This window comes from Pomacea canaliculata, linkage group LG5 (genome assembly GCF_003073045.1).
Source record: "Pomacea canaliculata isolate SZHN2017 linkage group LG5, ASM307304v1, whole genome shotgun sequence".
NCBI classification, from domain to species: Eukaryota; Metazoa; Mollusca; class Gastropoda; order Architaenioglossa; family Ampullariidae; genus Pomacea; species Pomacea canaliculata.
In genome coordinates, this window is record NC_037594.1 from 26,325 (window position 1) to 49,675 (window position 23,351).

The following is a 23,351-nucleotide window of genomic DNA, read 5'->3' on the forward strand; positions in this document are numbered from 1 at the left end:
CCAACAAACCAGAACCTTGAACCTAAATCCAACAGGACCTTAAAGAACCTTGAACCTAAATCCAACATCACCTTAAAGCTGATGGTAAAGAACCAAAATCTAACAGGACATCAAACTTAAAGCTGATGATAAAGACCTATCCTCTTTAAAAAAAAATAGCTGCCAATAGGATGGATCTAAACGAGAAAAACAAAGGGTCTGCTGCAAAACATTGCTGGTGGATACTCTGGAGACCAGGACAAGTAGTAAAGCATATACAACAGTAAAACTTCCCTGACACCAAGGACGAATTAGTAGGGGTTAGCCTCATAAAACGTGGGACTCTATGACATAGGTGCCCCATATTATGTCTGCTTTGTACCACATCCTCCCATCTCACCCCAAGGAGAAGGGTCTGGTCCAGAGTGTCCCAGTGGCATTGCCACATGGACTGAACAAAGGTCGTGAAGAAAGATTTACATTGAGGTGATACCAGTGACTGCAATTAACAAGGAGACTGGCAAGTGGCCCTGGCGGCCTGGTCCGCTCGGACATTACCAGGAATGCTAACATGGCCAGAGGCCCAAATGAAAACAATATCCTCGTTGCAACTAAGTAGAGTTGCATGCATTGTATGATTAAACCAATATATGGTGGTCAAAACGACTGGAAATAAGCTTAGAAAACAGTAAGGGAGTCTGACTGGGCAGTACGCTGAGGTAAAAAAAATAACACGGTAAGCATGGTTTCCAGGGTGAGCTTTCAAGCGACATAGGATAACAGACAGCGAAGAGAAAGTGGAGGCTCGCCAGCTTCTGTGTACAAACTTTGTACAGGAGTGGTGGGGAAGGCATCCTAACATACGGAGCCCTTGGTGGTGAACAGGATCAAGAATTTCGAGATAGGACAATCGAGAAGAGCCATAGATGATGGATCCATAGTCTACCTTGGAGCACGTACCCAGCTGACATGGCCAACTACTCGGAGAATGTCAAAAGCTTTCTGTAAAGGTCAGGTCATGTAGAGATGGGATGCCGGTAGAGTTGCACCTGTGTTCTTACCGCTCTGCCTCTGCCTCGAGTGGAAATCGTGAGTCTTGGATTTTTCAGGCCCCACGTGCGGTTCAGACCGTGCCGACCATTTGTCCAAGTGGGCAGGAGCGGATCCCCTGTGGGACCCCGGGGTATGCTTGCCTAGCAAGCATTGCAAGAATAGGGTCCCTGCCATCCAGCCAGGCATGTCGTAAGAGGCGACTAAGGTGGACACCTCACCTAGAGGTAAAATAGGTTGTGGTAGGGCTAACAACCCCACCATGTAAAAAAAAATCCTGTTACAGAAACTAAAACCAGAGAACTCGTCACAGATGGCGAAGGTAATGAAGCACACCAGGAGACTGGACTAATGACGGACGACAGCCAAACCCGAAAGGGAGCTGGCGCCCCGACAGCGGATTTACTGAAGCCGAGGCAGAAGTTGAGGGTGGGGTGCTGGAACGTCCAGACCTTGTACCAGACTGGCAGGATGCTCCAATTAGTCAAGGAGTTTGACAACTACAACTTGGACATCCTGGGAGTCAGTGAGGTCAGATGGACCGGCACGGGAAAGAGGAGACTAGCGTCAGGACATACCATCTTGTTCTCAGGAAGATCAGACGCTCAGCACTCTGAAGGAGTAGCTCTACTCCTCAACAAGAAAACGGAAAAGGCACTGCTGGAATGGAAGCCTTATGGACCCAGGCTTTTGAGAGCAAGATTCCATTCCAAGTACACCAAGCTGACAGTGCTAGCCTGCTATGCACCAACAAATGACTCTGAGGCAGAAGACAAGGATGCTTTTTTACGATCAGCTCCAGGCAGCCTCAGAAAGCGTTCCAGCCCACGACATGTTGCTCATCATCGGCGATCTCAATGCCAAGGTGGGAAGTGACAACACCTGCAGGGAGCATGTCATGGGCAAACATGGAATCGGAACCATCAATGACAACGGAGAGAGACTGGCAGACTTTTGTGAAGAAAACAACCTACTGATTGGAGGCACACTCTTCCCACACAAAGACATCCACAAGGCAACATGGACATCACCAGATGGGATCACAAAGAACCAGATAGACCATGTCATCATCAACCGAAAATGGAGGAGCTCACTTCAAGATGTTAGAGCCTACAGAGGAGCAGACATTGCCAGTGACCACACTCTTGTGATAGCCACAGTTTCTCTGAAGCTGCGTCGATCACGAGGAAAACAGGCACGTCAGCAGAGAGTGGACTCCGGCAAACTAAAAAATCCAGCCACCGAAAGGGCCTTTGCTATGGAAGTAAAGAACAGGTTCCAGGCACTAGGAGACCAACAAGAGATGACCTTAGACGACTTCAATCGAGTCTTACAGGAATCAGGAGAGAAAATACTGGGCTTCCAACGGAAAAAGAAAGAACAGTGGATCAGAGAAGAGACATGGAAGAAGATAGAAGAGAGAAAGTCAGCCAAACAAAGAATCAACAGCACCAGATCTGAACGCCTGAAGGAACAACACAGACAAAGATATGCAAAACTGAACAAGAGGTAAAGAGGATGACAAGAACCGACAAAAGATATCACATAGAGAAACTGGCAGATGAAGCAGAAAATGCAGCAAGTAAAAATGACCTGAAGACACTGTACAAGATAAACAAACAGCTAAACAACGGGTTTAAGAACAGTGATGTGCCAGTGAAAGACGTGAACGGTAATGTCGTCGAGGGAGAGGCAGGAAAACTACAGCGCTGGAGGGAGCATTTTGAGTCGGTTCTGAACAGACCAGATCCCCCTCAGCTTGCAGACATCCAGCCAGCAGCTATAGACCTTGACATCTGCACAGACCCACCAAGCCTGGAAGAAGTGACAGCAGCAGTCAAGACAATGAAGAGCGGCAAAGCACCAGGGGCAGATGGAATAACAGCAGAGATGTTGAAAGCAGACGTGAATGTGACAGCTCCCAAGCTGACTGAAATCTTCAGGCAAATTTGGGAATCAGGGCAGGTCCCTGTTGCGTGGAAGACAGGGCTCATCTTCAAGTTACCCAAGAAAGGAGATCTTGGAGACTGCAATAATTGGAGGGGCATAACACTTCTTTCCCTCACCAGCAAGGTCTTCAGCAAGATTGTTTTGTCAAGACTGACGGCAACTCTTGAGAAAGACCTCCGACCACAGCAAGCAGGATTTCGCCCTGGGCGATCCTGCTCCGAACACATCTTCATTCTGCGACAGATTCTGGAGCAGAGCAACGAATGGAACACACCGCTGTACATCAATTTCATCGACCTGGAGAAGGCTTTTGACAGCATCCACCGCGAGTCCTTATGGAAGATCCTGAGGCATTATGGAGTCCCTGCAAAACTTGTTCAGGTCATTGCAATGCTGTACAGCGATTTCAAATCCCATGTTGTCTGTGACACGGAGCTCACAGACCCCTTCAACGTCAGTACCGGGGTGAAGCAGGGCTGCATTCTGTCGCCGTTCCTCTTCATCCTGGCCATGGACTGGATCATGAAGACTTCCACCGACAGCGAGAGGAGAGGGCTCAGATGGACCATGACTATGACAGCAACAACAGCACTGGAAGACTTGGACTTTGCTGATGACATTGCCCTGCTGTCACACCGCCACCAAGACATGCAGGAAAAAACAAAGGCCTTCTCAGAAACAGCTGGAAACCTTGGCTTGAAGGTCAGCACAAAAAAGACTAACAGTATGAGAGTGAACGCCAGAGTCCAAGACAGCATCAAACTAAATGGAGAAGAGATTGAGGAAGTTGACAGTTTCACCTATCTTGGGTCCAAAATGTCAAACACTGGGGATGCGGAGGTGGAGATTCGAGCCCGACTGGCGAAAGCCAGTCAGGCCTTTGCCTCACTCAGGAGCACATGGAAGGCAAAAAAACATCAGCCAGAAGATCAAGCTGAGAATCTTCAAGTCAAATGTGATCAGCACCCTCCTTTACGGATCAGAATCTTGGAAGATGACCAAAACCATCAGTAACAAGCTTGACGTCTTCCAAAACAGATGCCTCAGGCGCATACTTAACATCTTTTGGCCAAACACCATCACCAACGAAGAACTCCACCGAAGAACTGAAACCGAGTCCATCACCACGCAGGTTCAACGAAGGCGTTGGCGATGGATTGGACATTTGCTCCGCCAGCAGACAGCAGACCTTTCCAGAGTCGCCCTACGATGGACTCCAGACGGCCGAAGAAAACGAGGCCGCCCAAAGGAAACTTGGAGAAGAACAGTGGAAAGGGAGATGAAAGGAAAGGACTGGACATGGGGTCACCTAAAGCGTGTTTCAGCCGATCGACATCGGTGGCGGACTCTGGTTGAGGCCTTATGTGCAACCTGATGCACAAAGAGGAATAGATAGATAGATAGCAGGAGCGGATATTTAAGCCTGATCGTAAACAACCAGGTTGTTGCTGGGGTTATTGATGATGGTGTTATTGCTACAATCTACAGTTATTGCTGCTGCTGTGTTGCTGAGACCCAGAAGTGTCGCCGGGTGTAGGTTGTAGGGCAAAGGTGCTCCACCGTCGTTTTGATGGCAGCTTTGGAGACACACTGTGGAACGGCCACCGACCTAGAATCTGAGGGGAACGATCGTAGCAGCTCGGACGAGTGCAGGATCGGTGTCGTCTTCTAAAGGAAAAGGAGGTAGACGGTAGGAAAAGGGTCTCCTGTAGCGCTATTACATCAGGAGAGAAACGAGATGCTCCCCACTCACCATGGAGTCCAATGAGGGGATGCGACTGATTTTCCATCTTTTTATTTTTAGATAGACCTGCCTGGGCTTCCAACGGAAAAAGAAAGAACAGTGGATTGGATAAGAGACATAGAAGAAGGTAGACGAGAGAAAGTCAGCCAAACAAAAAAATCAACAGCACTAGATCTGAATGCCTGAAGGAACAACACAGACAAAGATATACAAAACTAAACAAAGAGGTAAACAGGATGACAAAAACCGACAAAAGAGACTACATGGCAGATGAAGCAGAAAAAGCAGCAAGAAAAAATGACCTGAATACACTGTACACGATAAACAAACAGCTAAACAACGGGTTTAAGAACAGTGATGAGCCAGTGAAAGACATGAACGGCAATGTGGTCGAGGGAGAGGCAGGAAAACTACAGCGCTGGAGGGAACATTTTGAGTCGGTTCTGAACAGACCAGATCCCCCTCAGCTTGCAGACATCCAGCCAGCAGCTATAGACCTTGACATCTGCACAGACCCACCAAGCCTGGAAGAAGTGACAGCAACAATCAAGACAATGAAGAGCGGCAAAGCACGAGGGGCAGATGGAATAATAGCAGAGATGTTGAAAGCAGATGTGAATGTGACAGCTCCCAAGCTGACTGAAATCTTCAGGCAAATTTGCGAATCAGGGCAGGTCCCTGTTGCGTGGAAGACAGGGCTCATCTTCAAGTTACTCAAGAAAGGAGATCTTGGAGACTGCAATAATTGGAGGAGCATAACACTTCTTTCCCTCACCAGCAAGGTCTTTAGCAAGATTGTTCTGTCAAGACTGAAGGCAACTCTTGAGAAAGACCTCCGACCACAACAAGCAGGATTAGCCCTGGGCAATCCTGATCTGAACACATCTTCATTCTGCGACAAATTCTGGAGCAGAGCAATCAATAGAACACACCACTGTACATCGGTTTCATCGGAGAAGGATTTTGATAGCATTCACCGAGAGTCCTTAAGGAAGATCCTGAGGCATTACAGAGTCCCTGCAAAACTTGTTCAGGTCATTGCAATGCTGTACAGCGATTTCAAATCCCAGGTTGTCTGTGACACGGAGCTCACAGACCCCTTCAACGTCAGTACCGGGGTGAAGCAGGGCTGTGTTCTGTCGCCGTTCCTCTTCATCCTGGCCATGGACTGGATCATGAAGACTTCCACCGACAGTGAGAGGAGAGGGCTCAGATGGACCATGACTATGACAGCAACAACAGCACTGGAAGACTTGGACTTTGCTGATGACATTGCCCTGCTGTCACACCGCTACCAAGACATGCAGGAAAAAACAAATGCCTTCTCAGAAACAGCTGGAAACCTTGGCTTGAAGGTCAGTACAAAGAAAACTAACAGTATGACAGTGAACTGCAGAGAACAAGACAGCATCAAACTAAATGGAGAAGAGATTGAGGAAGTTGACAGTTTCACCTATCTTGGGTCCAAAATGTCAAACACTGGGGATGCGGAGGTGGAGATTCGAGCCCGACTGGCGAAAGCCAGCCAGGCCTTCGCCTCACTCAGGAGCACATGGAAGGCAAAAAACATCAGCCAGAAAATCAAGCTGAGAATCTTCAAGTGAAATGTGATCAGCACCCTCCTTTACGGATCACAATCATGGAAGATGACCAAAACCATCAGTAACAAGCTTGACGTCTTCCAAAACAGATGCCTCAGGTGCATACTTAACATCTTCTGGCCAAAACCATCACCAACGAAGAACTCCACCGAAGAACTAAAACCGAGTCCATCACCACGCAGGTTCAACGAAGGCGCTGGCGATGGATTGGACATGTGCTCCGCCAGCAGACAGCAGACCTCTCCAGAGTCGCCCCTACGATGGACTCCAGACGGCCGAAGAAAACGAGGCCGCCCAAAGGAAACTTGGAGGGGGGGGGGGAATTGGTGTTTTACGCCGTGTCAGCAGCTAAGGCTATATTACGGCAAGCAGCCAGCCCTGTAAACAGATGCCACGTTCAGAGAAAGATCAGCGTGCCCGAGACGAGAAATGAACTCAGGGCAGCCAACCTTCACTGTATTGGTGACAGGCGCTAACAGCGCTAACCGTTGCGCCACCAGGCCGCTAAAGGAAACTTGGAGAAGAACAGTGGAAAAGGAGATGAAAGGAAAGGGCTGGACATGGGGTCGCATGGACCGGGTTTCAGCCGATCGACATCATTGGCGGACTCTGGTTGAGGCCTTATGTGCAACTTGATGCACGAAGAGGAATAGATAGACCTGCCGGGCTGCTGAAACCCACAAATGGTGTGTTGACCTCCAGCATCCCAGTAAGGTCACGAGATCGGCGTGGTGTTACTTTAATTGGATGGTCTACGAACTGTTTTCTATCCCATCGTTGCAGGGCCTCAGGGGCTTTCTTGGTTGCGCATTGGACGAGATATTGTCCAGAGTGCAAACACTTTACTGAAGAAAAACCGGAAGAAATGTTCTTCAAACCCTTAGCGATGTCGAAAGGGGAGAGAGACGAGAGCGACAAGGCTGGCTCTGTGTATTCCACTGCAAGAAAACGGGGCTAGGTCTCCTCAATGCTCTTGCTCACACACACTCTATTGCCTTATCTTCACTGTCCGAAGACTCATACTCACACATGCTTTTCCCTTGTGGTTTTTTTGCCATAATGAAAGGAAGTTTTTTCTTTCCTTCTGCTCCCCACCCAACAGAGAGTCTATAAAAGAGATGAGACCGAGCGGTACCACTTAGGGCATTTCCAGCAGGGTCACATGAGAGGTACATAAGAAATATACTCTGGCCTTCAGAAAGGAAAACCAGACTGACCCAAGAAGAAGTTTTTTTTTTTTAGAAAACTAGGGCAATGCACGACCGACCGATTATTTTGGTGTTGGTCGCATCAACCTCCAGTCTCTGAGAAGTCAAAGCCAAAGAGGTGCGCAACCTATCAGGGATCTTGGCCTCAACCATTCCATCCTCCATCGACACTGGTCACCCTGCGCGGCAAACACAGGGGAGCCTAAAGGAGTCCACAGAAAAAAGAGATACATCAAAAGAAAGGCCTTATGGAAAAGGAAGATGGGGGAAAGACTTTGAAAACGAAGGGATACCTATTTACTCATATGATGACAAGATGAAAACTTAGCTGAGAAGGGTGAGAGTTTGTGGGAAAAATGTGGATGACATGCCCGTAAAGAGTAAAGAAAAACAGAAGGAAAGAAGTGGGGCACTTTGAACATCCACCCAGAGAAGGATCACAAGAAGATAGGTCCGTGGAGGCAGAGGATTCAGCCAGTTCATGGAATTTAAAATCCTGTGTCCTTTATTCGCTCAAATTTACAAAGTAATATTTTGCATCAAATTAAACAAAACAAAAATGACTTTGCACTAATGCTAGCCTTTAATCATGTATTTATGTCTTGAAATCATGAAGATGTATGTTCTACTGCACAGTAGGAAATTGTGCTATTACTCAAATCCAATTTCAATTGCTGCATTCACAAAACTGAATTAAGTTCTCTCACCAGTTAACCAAGAGAAAGGGTTCCAAAAGGAGCTTGCTTTCTGCTGAGCTTGAAACTCTTCACATACACTTCGAAGACTACTCACATCAGCAACAGCCATGATGACAATAAGACATTTCAGACACTTGCTTAGCTTTTTTCCCACAGCTTTCACAATGTCTGCTAAATCTTCAGAACCTGTAGAGTAACATTATTTCTTCAAAGTTTTATACAACTTAAGTACATCACTTGATCATGGATAATATTTTCATTGATTGAAGCAGACTGAGGAAGAACAAGAAAATCAGAATCAGAAAGACAGTTGACATAAAATACTTGTAATGGAACCGAGTGGTGAGGGTGTGATGTTTGTGAGGCTTCCTCCACGCACTCAGTGAAACTCTAGACCAGCGCCAGCAAAAGTCATGACCTTTATTGTCGACGCCTTGACCTGTTCTGCGCTCATGTCTCCTCTCTTCAGGTCAAACTAACCTTGTGACGTCATTCCAACTATGGCGTCTGTTGTCTTGGCTGCGCTACTGTCATGTCTTAACCCTGAAAACTTGCTATTTTTATCACAGTGCGTATCGCCCTTTTCTGCTGCTTTTTGTACAATTTATCTTTCAACCTTCATTCGAAGGCCTTCTACTTTCTATGGTATCTCTGGTCCCCTAATTGATTGGTTTTGGTCATATCTCTCTTACAGGACTCTTATAGTAGATACTTGCATGTCTGTATCAGTTCCCGTTCACTCTGCAGTCTGTAACGATTCGCGATTCAAAGCGAATGTCATTTCTTTTGTTCTAATTGTTTGCTCTGTAGTACCAGGGGAGAGCAGTCACGCGAATGCTGACGCAATCCCCACGCGGATTATTTCACGTCATTCGATGTGTTTTGACGTAGGGAAAGTTGTCATAGGCGTAACTACGGCGACTGCGGCCAGCTGAGGTGGGAGCCATGCCGACTACACAGCACAGAGATTATGATTGGTCAGCATGGACCCCACGAAGAATCGCTAAGTTACCTAGTTGCTAATGGCCTGATTGGTCAAATGAGGTAGAGGAGAAAGTTAAATTAGGCAAACTAACGTTGCCCTGGACAGAGAGAGAAGAGCAGCTTGAGGATTAAGACCTCCGAAGTATAGCGCGACATTGTTAACGGACGCCAACGTTCATCCTCATAAGAGGTCGAGCTGAATCATCGCCTTGTCTGCTGAGGAGGAGTGTAGTTGGTACGAGAGGGTATACAGCGGGAGATCTGTGTTGTGGACAGACTCACGAAGTTTTAGCATCACATTACAACGGATGCTAAAACTTATCTGCTGAAGAGTAGACCTGAACGACACCTTCCTATAGACTAGGAGTATAGCAAATATACCAGCGCAAGCGATACAGCGGGTATCTGTGTGGAGGACAAACCTTGGACGCATTGGCATCTTATACATAACGGTCGCTAAAACTTATCTACCGAAGGGTAGACCTGAACACCTTCCTACCGACGAGGAGTACAGCGACTACACCAGCACAAGGGATACAGCGGGTGTTGCGTTGGACTTCGAACATTTTTTATCTCCAGCTTTAATATGTCGCTCGTTTGGACACGTTTGGACGTAACCGGCTTGGGATTCATTCGGATATAGTGTGTGTGTGGAAAACGAGTCGCTGGACTGCTCGTATCGGATTACCTGATGAATGGAGTGTCGAATGTCGGGAAGTTATTAACTTTCTACGGACGGTAGACAGTAGGCAATATAACAGTTTTAGTGTTTTCTTTCTCATTTCATTACCATTCATTTCTTTTTAAAAAACATTAAATGTGTTAATTGTTGGCCGGACCTTTTTGTTGAAAAAGGTGGAAGAGTGCGGCGAGCGAAGTTTACATGTAGATGTTTACAAAACTCGCATACATTCGTAACGCACTCTCCTCGAAACGTTACACAGTCCCCCAAAGCTCTGTACTTCTATCCTTTAATCATGTATACCAAACCACTCTCTGTTCAAACTCTTGTCTCTGATTAATCTTTCACAAATGATATTTATACATTATTGTTCTCTCACTCAGACACATATTGCTGTCCAGAGCATTCGAGATTGCGTTTCAGATGTTAGGCTATGGATTACTGAAAAAAGCTAAAGCTAAATGAAACTCTTCTTGTTAGTTCTAGTCTGGTTGTGTTCATGCATGTGATCATCTATCTGTAGCTGGACGTTGCACTGGTCTTTGCACTATGAAGTTCATCAGTTTGGAACCTTAGTGCTTTCTGCGGAGAATGCAGCCATTGTTGTCTTCCTGAAGTCTCTCAGAAATAGCGTTTGCCAAATTCTTTTAAATTACTTTATTTCTGGACATCACATTTGAACTCATATTGTTAAACATCATTCAAGCTGCTAATTTTGCATAAACTTCTTACTAAAATACAAACTACCTGTTTCCTTCGAAAACAACAGATATAAGTTCACGTCATTCAAGAATATTTTTTCAATTAATTTTATAAAAATAGAAATAACTGCTCCACAAACACTATCTGTGACTAAGCTACAATGAATTCATCACAGACAACCTAATCTAAATAACATCTGAAAATATACCTGCTCTCATTAGGTTTATCTGCAAGGAAACAGCCTCTCTCTTGTCTTTTTTCTTGAAAATCACCATCAGAGACTTCGTCTTCGTTTTGTCTTTCATAAATGATCCTTTCTGTTTCTTACGTGCATCTTCTGATAATACAAAACATATACTATTGTGATATAAAATTTAACTTTAAAACAATATAACCTCTACTTTATGTCTAATGTAACACGTTTGTGTTTTAGGCCATGCCAGCAACTAAAGGTATTTTACGTCGAGAACATTGCTGAATTTGTGTTTTACATATTACCAACATCTAAGTCAATATCATGGCGAGAAAAAGTAACATTACTTTAAAAGGTTGAGCTGCTAATATAATAACATTCTCTGTCACAAAAACCAACAAATGTAAGCAAAATTATAAAATGATGGGTAATATGTGAGAAAAGCGAGTGCTGAAGCCTAATACCACCAACAAACCAGAACATAAAAACAAAATCTAGCAGGATATAAAGAAGCTTAAATCTTATAGTAAAGCCTTATCTTCTTTAAAAATGAAATAAAATACTTGCCGATGGGACGGATCTAAACAGGTAGAACAAAAGTATCTACTGTAAAAAAAAAATTCTGTCGGGTACTCTGGAGACCAGTATATTTTATTAATAAATGTACAACTGTAAAAATTCGCCGACAACATAAACAGCCTGGTGGAATTCACCTAAAAGGTGCGACTGCGTAGCAAAGGTGTCCTAAGTCTACTGAGAGCTACTTCATCCCATCATACAAGATAGCACGAAAAAAGGCTGAAAGAAAGATAGGTAAGGGTGGAGTGTATCTTGTTCTGGCCCAGAGTGGCCCAGTGGTGTTGCCACAGGGATTGAACATAGGCCGTGAAGATAGACAGTCAGATGATGCTAGTGATTTCAATTGACAGTAAGACTGCCAAAGCAGCCATGGTGGCCTGGTCTGCTTGGACATTGTCAGGAACGTCAGGATGGCCAGAGCCCAAACTAAAACAATGTTCTTATTGCAACGAAGTAGAGCCCCATGAATTTTTTTTAAGTTAAATCACGAGAGGGTGGTCAAAACGACTAGAAAGAAGTGTTTTGAGGGCAGAAAGGTAATCTGAAATAATTTAGTTGTGCTCCGAAGAGTGGTGTACGTGCTGCAAAGCTGGCAAGATCGTGTAAAGTTCCATTAGAAAATACAGCAGCTGTCTGCCAGTCGGACTAGAGCAGCCCGTTGCGGTTGGCAGGACGAAACTGCTGCCGCAGCTACAGGGCCACCATTTGGAACTTTGGAGGCACCTTTAAAGATAGAACAGAATCAATGATAGTCAGAGAAAAGTTACTGAAAGCGTCTGAGAAAAATGAGGTCATTGGTGTTACCTTTTTAAAAAGCTGCAGGATCAAGACGGATCTCCAGAACAGGAAAAGTCCAAGGAGCATTTGACAGGAAGTGCTACGAATAATGTTTAAGAGGGACATTTTCAGTGCACGTTTAAAGGATTCAATAGTGGATAGGTGGCGGATATCGAAAGGGAGAGAGTTCCATTTGATTTTTGTGTGCCATAATGAAAGGAACATGGTTCGTTTCTTATGCTCCCTACCCACCATTGAGGGATGCGACGGAGCCGTACCACTTAGGGCATTTCCACTAGGGATGCAGAAAGAATATATTCTGACCGACAGACTTTGTAGACCAGAATGACCCCAGCCACAAAGGGCAATACACGACCAGCCAATTGACTGGTGTGGGTCACACCAACCTCCTGTCTAGGAGAAGTGGTGTGCTGGTATGATAACCCACAGCCCATCAGGGACTTCAACCTCCAGGATCCCATCCTCCCCCGACACGGGTCGCCCTGTGAAGCAAACGAAGGGGCCTAAAGGAGGCCACAGAAAAAGAACTACATCAAAAGAGAAGCATGACTGGAAAAAAGACAGAAGAAAGACCTGTGCAGATAGAAGACAGGAAAGATAAAACTGCAGTGTGAAAAGATGGTTAGAAAAAGAGTATGAGTGAAAGGGCCAGTGAGGTAGAAAAAGAATAGGATGATGGGTGGGCCAGCTTAGTCACCCATCTTTGGTCATCTTCAAAAAAAGCTCCCGGTAGAGTGGACTTTAATAAGAACAAAAATGAGATAGCTGTAAAGGAAATCTTTTGGAGAACACATTTGCTGCCGGAACAAGTAACACTGGATCAACAAATTTTACAAAAGTCATGTTACTGAAATAAAATTAATTATTTCTTATCAAATTGTATGCGCTCAAAACTAAAATGACAATCAAAATGAAAATTGCCTTAAGTTTGTTTGTAATCTTCCATAATTATTGTTTACATCACGAAATGCATGCTAATAGTAATTGACCTATGGTTAATACCCGTAAAAAAATCAATCAGTAGTACTGCATTACATCAGTTACTTAATTGGTATTTTACGCCAAGTACGCAGCTAGAGCTATCTCATGGCGAAAGCGATGTACATGACCATTCAAAGATTGACATAATGATATTAAAAAGGGTATACATATTTCTCTTTTCCTATTTAAGTAACATAAAAGGTTTTGAGTAAAACAGGTTCTACTTTATCAGGTGGAACATTTTAATAGATTTTAAATATGAAAGAATACATTTTAGAGAAGACTTGCTATAAAGGTTAGTGAGAGTTTGAGCTGTGAAGACAGAGTGGGGAACTTTCTCATTTGAGTAAAAAATGGTGAGTGACAAAAGTGTGTCTAGGTTTTAGCCTATTTAGAATCCCTTCTCGTCGGCTCAGAGATTCTTGAGTTATGCAGTCAAATAGTTTAGGAAACATGGAGTGTTTTGTCTTTAGATGTGCTGATATGATGTAAAGCTTTCAGCTCCACAGATAAAAATGGAGCTATTTCCTTCCAGGCAAAATATCAGAGCTGGTGTGGAGGTGATCGTCGTTACTATTGCAGCTGTTATGGTTCATTTTTTTCAGTTTTTTTAACCCATCACTGTATATTTGACAAAATCCTGGATAGCCCATGACTATCTAATATGCTGCACATGGACTACATCAGGGTTTTCCGATTTCTTTAAGCTGGAGAGATCAAAATAAATTTTCAGTATAGAAAGTAGCCATGTTTGGTCTCTTGGTTAGTGCAAATGTTGCTCTCGTTTGGAGGTCCATTCCCAATTTCTGAAGATGGGGTTGATTGATTGGTTGGTTGGTTGTGTTTTACGCCGTGCCAGCACCTAAAGCTATATCACGGCGACATAAAGTAAACTTATTTTATGACGTTTAGGGGCAAACCTTTGTACAGGAGAGGTATCCAAACAGATGCCGAGCCTTTGATGGTGAATAGAATTGAGAATTTTTAGGTAGAACTCTCGAGCAGAGCCATAGAAGATGGATCCATAGTCTAGCTTGGAGCGGACCAGGACGCGATACAGACGAAGCAGGACCGTGCGGTCCGCCCCCAGCTGACATGGCCAACCACTAAGAATGTCCAAGGCTTTCTGACAAGATCGGCGTAGAGATGTGATGTGAGACAGAAATGACAGTTTACGGTCAAAGATGACCTCAAGGAATTATACTTCCTGGACCACTTGAGTACCTTGCTATTAACAGAAATAGTAGGGTTTGAAACATACCTCGCATACTGACGTCGTAGGAGAAAATTTGAAGCCATTTTCTGTCACAAACATTTGTACATCTTTTACGCACAGTTGAAACCGGCGTTCAAGGCATTGTAGGGATCGGCCTCGGATGCAAACAGCAAAGTCATCTACATGCAACGTCATCTACATACAACGAGGCCTCCAAGCCTGGACAGACAGATTTCAAGATTGAATCTATTTTGATGTTGAAAAGAGTTGGAGAAAGAATGTTGCCATGAGGGACGCCCATTTCCTGTTCCTGAGGATCAGACAGGATAGACCCTACACGAACTTGAAAGAGGCGATTCGAAATAAATTCTTGATGGCATACGACCCCGAAGCCAACGGCGTGAAGGTCCAACAGAATACTTTGCTTCCTGATAGTGTCGTACGCCTTCTCCAAATTAAAAAAAAATCTATAACAAGTTCTTTTCTAACAAGTGCATCCCTGACCTGTTTCAAAACCGACCAGATGGTCCACGGTGCTACGATATTGTCTGAAGCCACACTGCAGGTTGGAGAGGAGACCTCGAGACTCTAGTTGCCAAGTGAGTCGGGCATTCACCATGCGTACTAGAGTTTCGCACAGACAACTACTAAGAGCGATAGGACGGTAAGAGTTGGGATCAGAAGGATCCTTGCCAGGTTTTGGAATCGGCACCATGTCTGCCTCTCTCCACGAGGGAGGGAAACATTCAGACACCCAAATAAAGTTAAAGATGTCGAACACGATGAGGAGAGACCTGTAAAAGATGAGTCAGCAGCTGCCTATCAAGACAGCCTGAAACCTTCCCTTGGCCCCTTATACCTCTTGGGAAGTGGTGCGGGAGGACAATGAGGATACAAACCTGTGCCACGCAAGTTTCCTTGCAAAACATAACGAGCCTGAACTCCACTGCTCTTAAAACTTATCACATTTTAAGGAGTCGAGTGGTGGAGGCAAGGCGCTGGGCCACCATACACTCCTTTGTAATCCACGAGACACGTGGTAGGTTATTACAATGCCTACGCGCAGAAACTGTCTCCAAAGTGGTTTCACTTATATTAGAGGTAAAGAGCTTAGCAGGGTGTACTGTAAGGTGAGATCTTTACTAAGGTACTTTGCCTCGAAATTAAAACTAGAATTACGGAGGAGGCTGAGGAGCAGAGGGACTGAAAGGTAGGCCAATTTTCCTTACTAAGATTACACACGCCCTGAAAGACATTATCGTCCTACTCCAGAGTAGTTAAAAATTGAAAAAATTATAGGAAAGTAATCGTTGCCGCACATGTCGTCCTGTACAGCTCAGGGTTAAAGTGGTGCCCATTAAAGTCCCATTAAGCAAGGAGATGGGTCAAACGACCCTCAAGGTCCTGTCGAAATATCCGAGCAGAAGGAGGAAGATAGACACAACAAATAGTGATAGTCTTGCTCGGGATAACCCGGGCAGCAACAGTTTGAAGAGGAGTGGAAAGTGGTATTTGGCTAAACAAAAGGTGGGAGCGAAGGAGAAGTCCCACCTGAAGGGACGTCTCTATGTGAGTCCTGAGTTAAAACTCACAAGCTTTTGCAGGAAAACAAGGTAGAAGGTAGGAGAAAGGTCTCCTGTAGTGCTAAAATATTAGGAGAGAAACGAGATGCTAGGCATCGGAGTTCTTCAAAGTTGGCTCCCGGATCTCTCGACAGTTCTACTGAAAAATTGCAGACATAGTTTACCTGTTAAGAAAGAAAGCAGAGCGCCTCACAGAAGCAGAGGGAGGAGAGGAAGAAAAGGAAGGCTTGGGACGGCGGGATGGAGAAAGCGACACTAAATGTCACTCATCCACATCTTAACCCAGCTCGCCAAAAGAAATAAACAGTTAGAAATAGGGATTGATGGTGCTGCTTGTTGTCTGTCTGCGGTGTGATATTCTTGATCCTTGGGGATTTTGTGTTGCGTGCTTGCTGGCGTACAGTGTTTCTGACTGGTGAAGAGGGATGCTTGGAATTTGATGCCTTGTACCCGACCTCAATGAAATCAGGTATTTTGGCAAACAGAAAGCGATGAAGAGTATGTTGGTAAGGATAGACTTTCCATCCCTCTTCAGGTTGACTCTCTGCACCGCTGAGACTTCCTGGGATACTAGCTCTGTCTTCATGTTAAGCTCTGACATCCCGGCAAGGTCAGGTCAACGAAAAACCCCATTTGAAATGATGAGGAATCAGTATGGAGTTAGTTTTATGAGTCGGTCGACGAACTATTTTCCCATCGGCAGGGCCTCAGAAGCTTCCTGATTTGAACACTGGACAAGAAATTGTCCAGATCGTAGAGTTTTAATAGCAGAGAAGTTTGTATAAATATTCTTAAACCCTTTCTCTATTGCCATGGACGGGATGCGACCGAGCGGTACCACTTAAGGTATTTCCAGCAGGGTCGCAGCAGAGATACATAAGGAATATACTATGGCCTTCCGAGTATGAAGACCCGATTGATCCCATCACAGCCTTCTAGCAAAGCTAGGGGAATACATGACCATCCCTGTTAATTGGTGTGGGCCACACCAACCTTTCGACTAGGAGGATTCCGGGCCAAAGAGGTGTGTTGGAATGATGGACCGCAACCCATCAGGGACCTCAACCTCCAGGAACCCAGAAGCCGTGCCCTCTGAGGCTAGCAAAGTTAGGGTTGTGCATAATCAGTGAACTGGTTGGCGTAGCCCGCATTAACCTTCCAAGGATGTCCGGAACTCATCAGAGACCTCAACCTCCATGATCCTGTCCTGCCCCGACACCAAATAACCCTGCCCTGACACCAGATAACCCTGCACATCAAATAAATGAAAGAGAAAAGAAATGGGGTGATACAATTTCACAGGGAGAGGAAGAAATAAGAACGGTAATTAGAGACAGAAACTACAAATAGCAAAACAATAAAATACCAGTGAAGGAGGAAGCGATTGTCAGAGAAAAATACAGGTGAAAATCTATGATGGCAGAAATAAGGAAGAGAAGTAGGCAGGCCATCTCTGTCACCAGCCAGAGAGAGACAGGTAGGGTGTTTGCTCCAGAGAGGTAATCTAGACCATCTTGTGCAGACCATGACCAGGAAGGCAGTAGGAAAACTGTAAAATGGAGACAGGATATCCCATGCTGGTTGGAGAAATTCAAAAAGTGCATCAAGATGCAACTGATGTATGAGAAAGAATTAGCTATATTTATGTAGGAGGGGATGCACTCAAATGTTAACTCTTTATTGGTACCTCGCCACTGCTGCCAATGTCACAAGTTGAGCCTCGTTTCTTTACATGTATACACTGTTGCTTTCTTTCCTTAAACTCCCGTTTTGCTCCCTGATAGAAGCTCATTGTTATTGCTAAGGTGAATTCCAAATACACGTAGGTGTTAACCAACTCCAGCAGTTGTGAAGAAGAGAATGTGTATCTATTGGTATCGTCAAAGGTATCTATTGGAAAGACTATCTTAGCAGCATGTAAATGTAACTTACACTGTCTGTGGTGACCGTTTTTTTTTTTTTTGTATCTTTTACGTTGAACTAAAGATAAATCGTTTCTTAAAAAGCAAACTAAACTGAAACTGATGTTACAAAAATTAGCAAATATGTAACTATTTGAATGTGTGATTTAATAGATCACCACAAAAATTAACAAGTTGCAAACTAAATCCACATAGTCAGCATCATAAATGACTACAGAAACATACAACACCAAACAATACATCAAGAATGCTATCCGGCCCAAAATATAGTCATACTAAGAACTGATGGTTTACCTCAGACAAAACTATCGACTATATGCCCAAAGTCTTACCTTGTATAAAGTCATACACAATGTCACATATATCTGGAATCTCTTCTTTTTCTGTGTTCGGGACAACAATCTGTACCAGTCTGTTTTCCACACCAAGCCTTGCTTCTAAAAACATAAAAAACACCAACCAATAATAATAATACACAATCCACTATAAGCAGAAACATGTAAGTCAAATACAGCGTGTGCGGACTTTTTGCCGACGGACGTTTCACCAACGGACGTTTCGGAGTCGGACGTTTTGCCGACCGGCGTTTCGCCGCCGGACGTTTCGCCGCCGGACGTTTCGCCGCATTATGTCAGAGAGAGAGAGAGAGAGCTTACTTACCTCTCAAAGAATGAAAGTAACTACTAGATTACACAATAATTCTTTATTTCAAACAAATTTTACACACAGACTTCACAGACAGTTCACATTGATTGTCACAGATTATGCGCAACAGCTTTGAGAAAAAACATTGATACAATGGCGAGAGAAATGTGTGAGCTAAGGGGCGTCACACACTTGACTTCGGCTAAAGGTCCCGCGTGAAATGCCGAAATGAAGTGCCCCGCGCCGAAACGTCCGGCGGCGAAACGCCGGTCGGCAAAACGTCCGACTCCGAAACGTCCGGCGGCGAAACGTCCGTCGGCGAAACGTCCGTGTACCAAATACAGAAATATGCATGCACATGGTTTTCAGGTGTATGAGGTATACCAATTCAACCAGACCTAACGACAATGCTATAACTGCAACAGCTTTGGTAACATTTTTCACAAACTTCGGGAATCATAAGGAAAAACAACTTATAAAGCAAAGGCAAGAACCTGTTCAGGAATCAACAGAGGAAGAACAGACCACCCCAGACCTACCCATCACATCAGAGAGTCCCACTGTACAAAGTGACCACCTAAACCCACCAAACGACCACACAGAGACAGAAACTAAGACAGAAACAAGACAGACGCAACAAGAATAACAACTCACAAGCAACTGGTGACAAGAAGACACCACCAAACAACCTCGAACTACTGATGAAAGAAATAATGACTCTCATGACAAAAATAAAAGACTACAGTAAAACCTTGCACAAGTCAACGACATACGGATATTCGACACACCGAGCTTGATAGAAGTGCTAAGCACGCTCTCAGGACTACTGAAAATTATCACTAAAAATGTGTAAACAAGGTGTAAGACTGTTACAATGGAACCGTATATCACTAAACAGCAATAAAAGCGAACTACTTAATTTCATAAAAAAATAACGTGCCAGAAATAATATCCCTACAAGAAGTAAAAGTAAACTTCACCAAAGAGCCAATCAAGACCCAAACCATATGTAGGAGGAGGGGTAGCATTCTACATAAAAAGCAATTTAACAGCCTCAGAAACAGATCTTAACATTAACCTTGAAACAGACGATGTTAAAGCAGATATCACCCTTCCATTATGCAAAAAACTTAAGATAAATACTGACATATTCCTCCTATCCAAATACAACTCATTAACAGTAGAAGACAACAAAACTATTCATATCAGTGAGCCTAATTCTGGAAGACTTTAATGCTAAAAACCCACGCTGGGATAGGGAAAACCAAAAGTAGACAAAGGAGGGAAAATAGTGGAAGGGTCCATAGAGGATGCCAATGTTTGCCTACTAAACAGTGACCAACCCATCCCTCCCCGACACGGCCAGTGTGTACAGCCTTGGAGTGTCCTCCGACGCTGAGTTACGCGGAGCGACCAAAGAGTTTCCTAACCCTCGGGGAAGGAAAAACCGCTTCGAGTGGATCACAAGTGTGATTTGTGTTATTCGTATTCAAACTGGCTGCCTTGCAGTGATATAGTCTTCATTGCTGATTCAGTGTAAAACACTAATTACCCCTCCCCCCATATGTGTATGAGGAGCTGATGGTGACAAAAGAATCTAACGCGAGGCCCCCCTCAGGCGCAGGGAGCATGGGACGGTTGCCCTAGTCACCACCCCAAAAGCCGCCTCTAGGATGGGGAGTGACGTGTGTGCATGAGTTTTTTTATGTATGTGCCTTTAACTAATAAATAAATTTATTGTTATTTTGTTGTTGGAGTCTGACCCATCATTTAAATAATTTACAAAGAAAAATGTATGACCAGTAGGCAGACAAGCAAACAGAGGAAATGAAGATGGGAGGGATGGGTGCGAAAGGATTACATACCTTGATTTAACGATTTGTCCACCTTGAAAATGTGAAGTGCTTCTTCTGCTTTGAAAACCTTGGAAAAATGTTTAAATACATTTACTACAGCTGAGTGACTTTTCAATTAAATTTTGTCAGCACTTCTCGACTGTTAGTTCCATCTGAGAGTCATATAAACTAGCACAACTTATCCCCCTGCCAAACTACACAATAATTATATTTCACCATCAAGTTTCTAGTAAATTTTGCATGCAGCTAAATGAAAAAGAACGTTTTATATTATCTTGGGAATTATTATTTTAAAATGAACTTAACCTGAAAAGAAAGAAAAAATGTTGCTGTCAGCTTCTTAAAATATGTAATGTAATATTCAATCTAAGATGTTACCTTGATTATCTCGGTATTCTTTGGGAAACATACTATAGTGACCTTCTTCAGGGTAGAGTGTGGCATGGAGGCAAAGAAGTCTCTGGCAGCATTGAACATGGTGTGGGCCACCTTTTCTGGGGGATAAAGAAGCTTCCCAGTTCCCAGAGTGGGAAATGCAATGCTTTCATGGTTATTTGCACTTGCAACAGTCAGGCATCCTTGAACACGTTTCCTCAGCTCACTCAACAAATAGTTTTCATGCTGAAAGAAAGGCAAGAAAAATGTTCACTTATATTAACGAATCTGAACATAAAGACAGCTCATGAGTTACTGGTGTCAATCTACGTTTCAAATCTGTCATTGCTACTGCCTTGATGAATGTAACTGTGAGTAGAACTATACCCTTTCTGCTAATGAACGTATTAAAGCAATTAAAGTAACCTAGCAGGTAAAAATGTTTTTATGGCAATCACAGTCTCAAGACCCCGACAAGGTCAGCATCTAAGAATCACAAGGCTGCAGGACAGTTTGTTTGTATTTTACACCGTCAGCAGCTAAGGCCATATCACGGCAAGAAAGAGTAACATTACTTTAAAAGGTTGAGAGGCTAATACCCCAGGTTGTACAGTATCACTCCTAGTAACAAAACCAACTCAAGGAAGCAAAATAATAGGTGATGTCTAAGAAAAGGGGTGTTGTGGCTTAAAAGCCACCAACAAACCAAGAAGTAAAAAACAATATCTAGCAGGATATAAAAAACTTAAATCTCATAGTAAAACCCTATTCCTTTTAAAAGTGAAATAAAATACCTGCCGATGATACGGATCTAAACAGGTAGAACATAAGAATCTGCTGTAAAAACTTTCTGTCGGGTACTCTGGAGACCAGTACATTTTATTAATACATGTACAACAGTACAAATTCCACGACACCAGGGATAGCCTAGTGGGAATTGACCTAACAGGTGCGACTGCGTGGCATAGGTGTATCCTAACCACTTTCTACTGAGAACTACTTTCTTCTGTCACAAACGACGGCACAAAGGTAGGTGGTCATAAGAACAAGAAAGGGTGGTGTGTAGTTTGTTCGGGCCCAGAGTAGCCCATGGGTGTGTCCAAACGACTTAACATAGGCCAGGAAGATAGCCACAGTCCACGAACTTGTATTACTGGACTGCTGGCAGACGATTTTTCCAGTTAACTACCAAAACGAGGCAGGTGTGAACAAAGCTTCCGGCTTAGTCACATTTCAAATTAACCACTAAAACGAGGAAAGTGTACAAAGCTTCCGGTTTAGTTACATTCATTGTTTAGGCTCGCCGAGACTAACAATGGAGAATTTCGCAAGAGGCTTAATGTTGGTCTCGGCAGAGAGCAATCCACTTATATACGTGCGTGCAAAGTTAGATGATACTAGTCATTGAATTTGACCCGCAAACTGGCAAGTGGCCTTGCCAGTAATACAAGCATGGCCAGGGGTCCAAATAAAAACAATGTACTTGTTGTGACTAATGAGAGCCACATGAATTTTGTAGTTGAACAAATAAAGGGTGGTAAAAACGACCGGAAAAAAAGAGCTTGGAGGGCAGAAAGAGAGTCTGAAATAATGAAAACGTTTTGATCTGAAAAGCAGTTAACATGCTGCAAAGCTAGCAAGATGGCGTGAAGTTACGCGGCAAAAATAGAGCAGCCATACGTCAGTCGGGCCTGTTACCATTGACAGAACGGACCTGTGGTCCCAAAACAGCACGGTAGGCAGAGTTTCCATGGTGAGCTTTTAAACGACAGACATATGATAGCATCAGTTTCAGACGACAAAAAGTCGGGGCTCAACAGCTTCTGCGTACAAACTTTGTACAGGAGTGGTGTGGAAGGCACCCAAACAGATGCCGAGCCCTTAGTGGTGAATAGGATCGAGAATTTTAAGGTAGAACTCTCGAGCAGAGCCATAGATGATGGATCCATAGTCTAGCTTGGAGCGGACCAGGATGCGATACAGACAGAGCAGGACCGTGCGGTCCGCCCCCAGCTGACAATGCCAACTATTCTAAGAATGTCCAAGGCTTTCTGACAAGAAAGGCGGAGAGATTTGATATGAGGAAGAAAGGATAGTTTACGGTAAAAGAAGACCTCAGGGAATTTTACTTCCTGGATCACTTGAGTACCTTGCTATTAACAGAAATAGTAGGGTTTGAAACATACCTCGCAGTTTGCAAAAGTGGATGCATACTGACTTTCAAGTAGGAAATTTGAAGCCGCTTTCTGTCAACCATCTTTATACAGCGTTTACGCACAGGTGTAGCCGGCGTTCTAGACACGGTAGAAATCGGCCTGGGATGCAAAGAGCAAAGTCATCTACATACAATGTCATCTACATGTAACTTCATCTAAATATAACGTCATCAACGTATTACGTCATCTACATACAACGAGGCCTCCTAACCTGGGCAGATAGATTTCAAGATTGAATCTATTTTAATGTTGACAAGAGTTGGAGAAAGAATGTTTCCATGAGGGACGCCCATTTCCTGTTCCTGAGTATCAGACAGGATAGACCCCACTCGCACTTGAAAGAAGCGATGCGAAAGAAAATTCTTGATGAAGAGTGGCATACGACCCGG

The 23,351-nt window shown here is 44.0% G+C and overlaps 1 protein-coding gene across 1 annotated transcript in view; it reads right to left on the reverse strand.

Moving 5' to 3' along the window:
* LOC112563610 overlaps nucleotides 1–23,351 on the reverse strand; it is a 61,534-nt gene that overhangs the window by 20,317 nt on the left and 17,866 nt on the right. The window contains exons 5-9 of the mRNA XM_025237734.1: nucleotides 20,750–20,992; nucleotides 20,381–20,438; nucleotides 18,203–18,307; nucleotides 10,807–10,935; nucleotides 8,240–8,416 (exon numbers count right to left, since the gene is read on the reverse strand). Of these exons, the coding sequence (XP_025093519.1) occupies nucleotides 8,240–8,416; nucleotides 10,807–10,935; nucleotides 18,203–18,307; nucleotides 20,381–20,438; nucleotides 20,750–20,992 (712 nt within the window). The remainder of the gene's footprint in view (nucleotides 1–8,239; nucleotides 8,417–10,806; nucleotides 10,936–18,202; nucleotides 18,308–20,380; nucleotides 20,439–20,749; nucleotides 20,993–23,351) is intronic.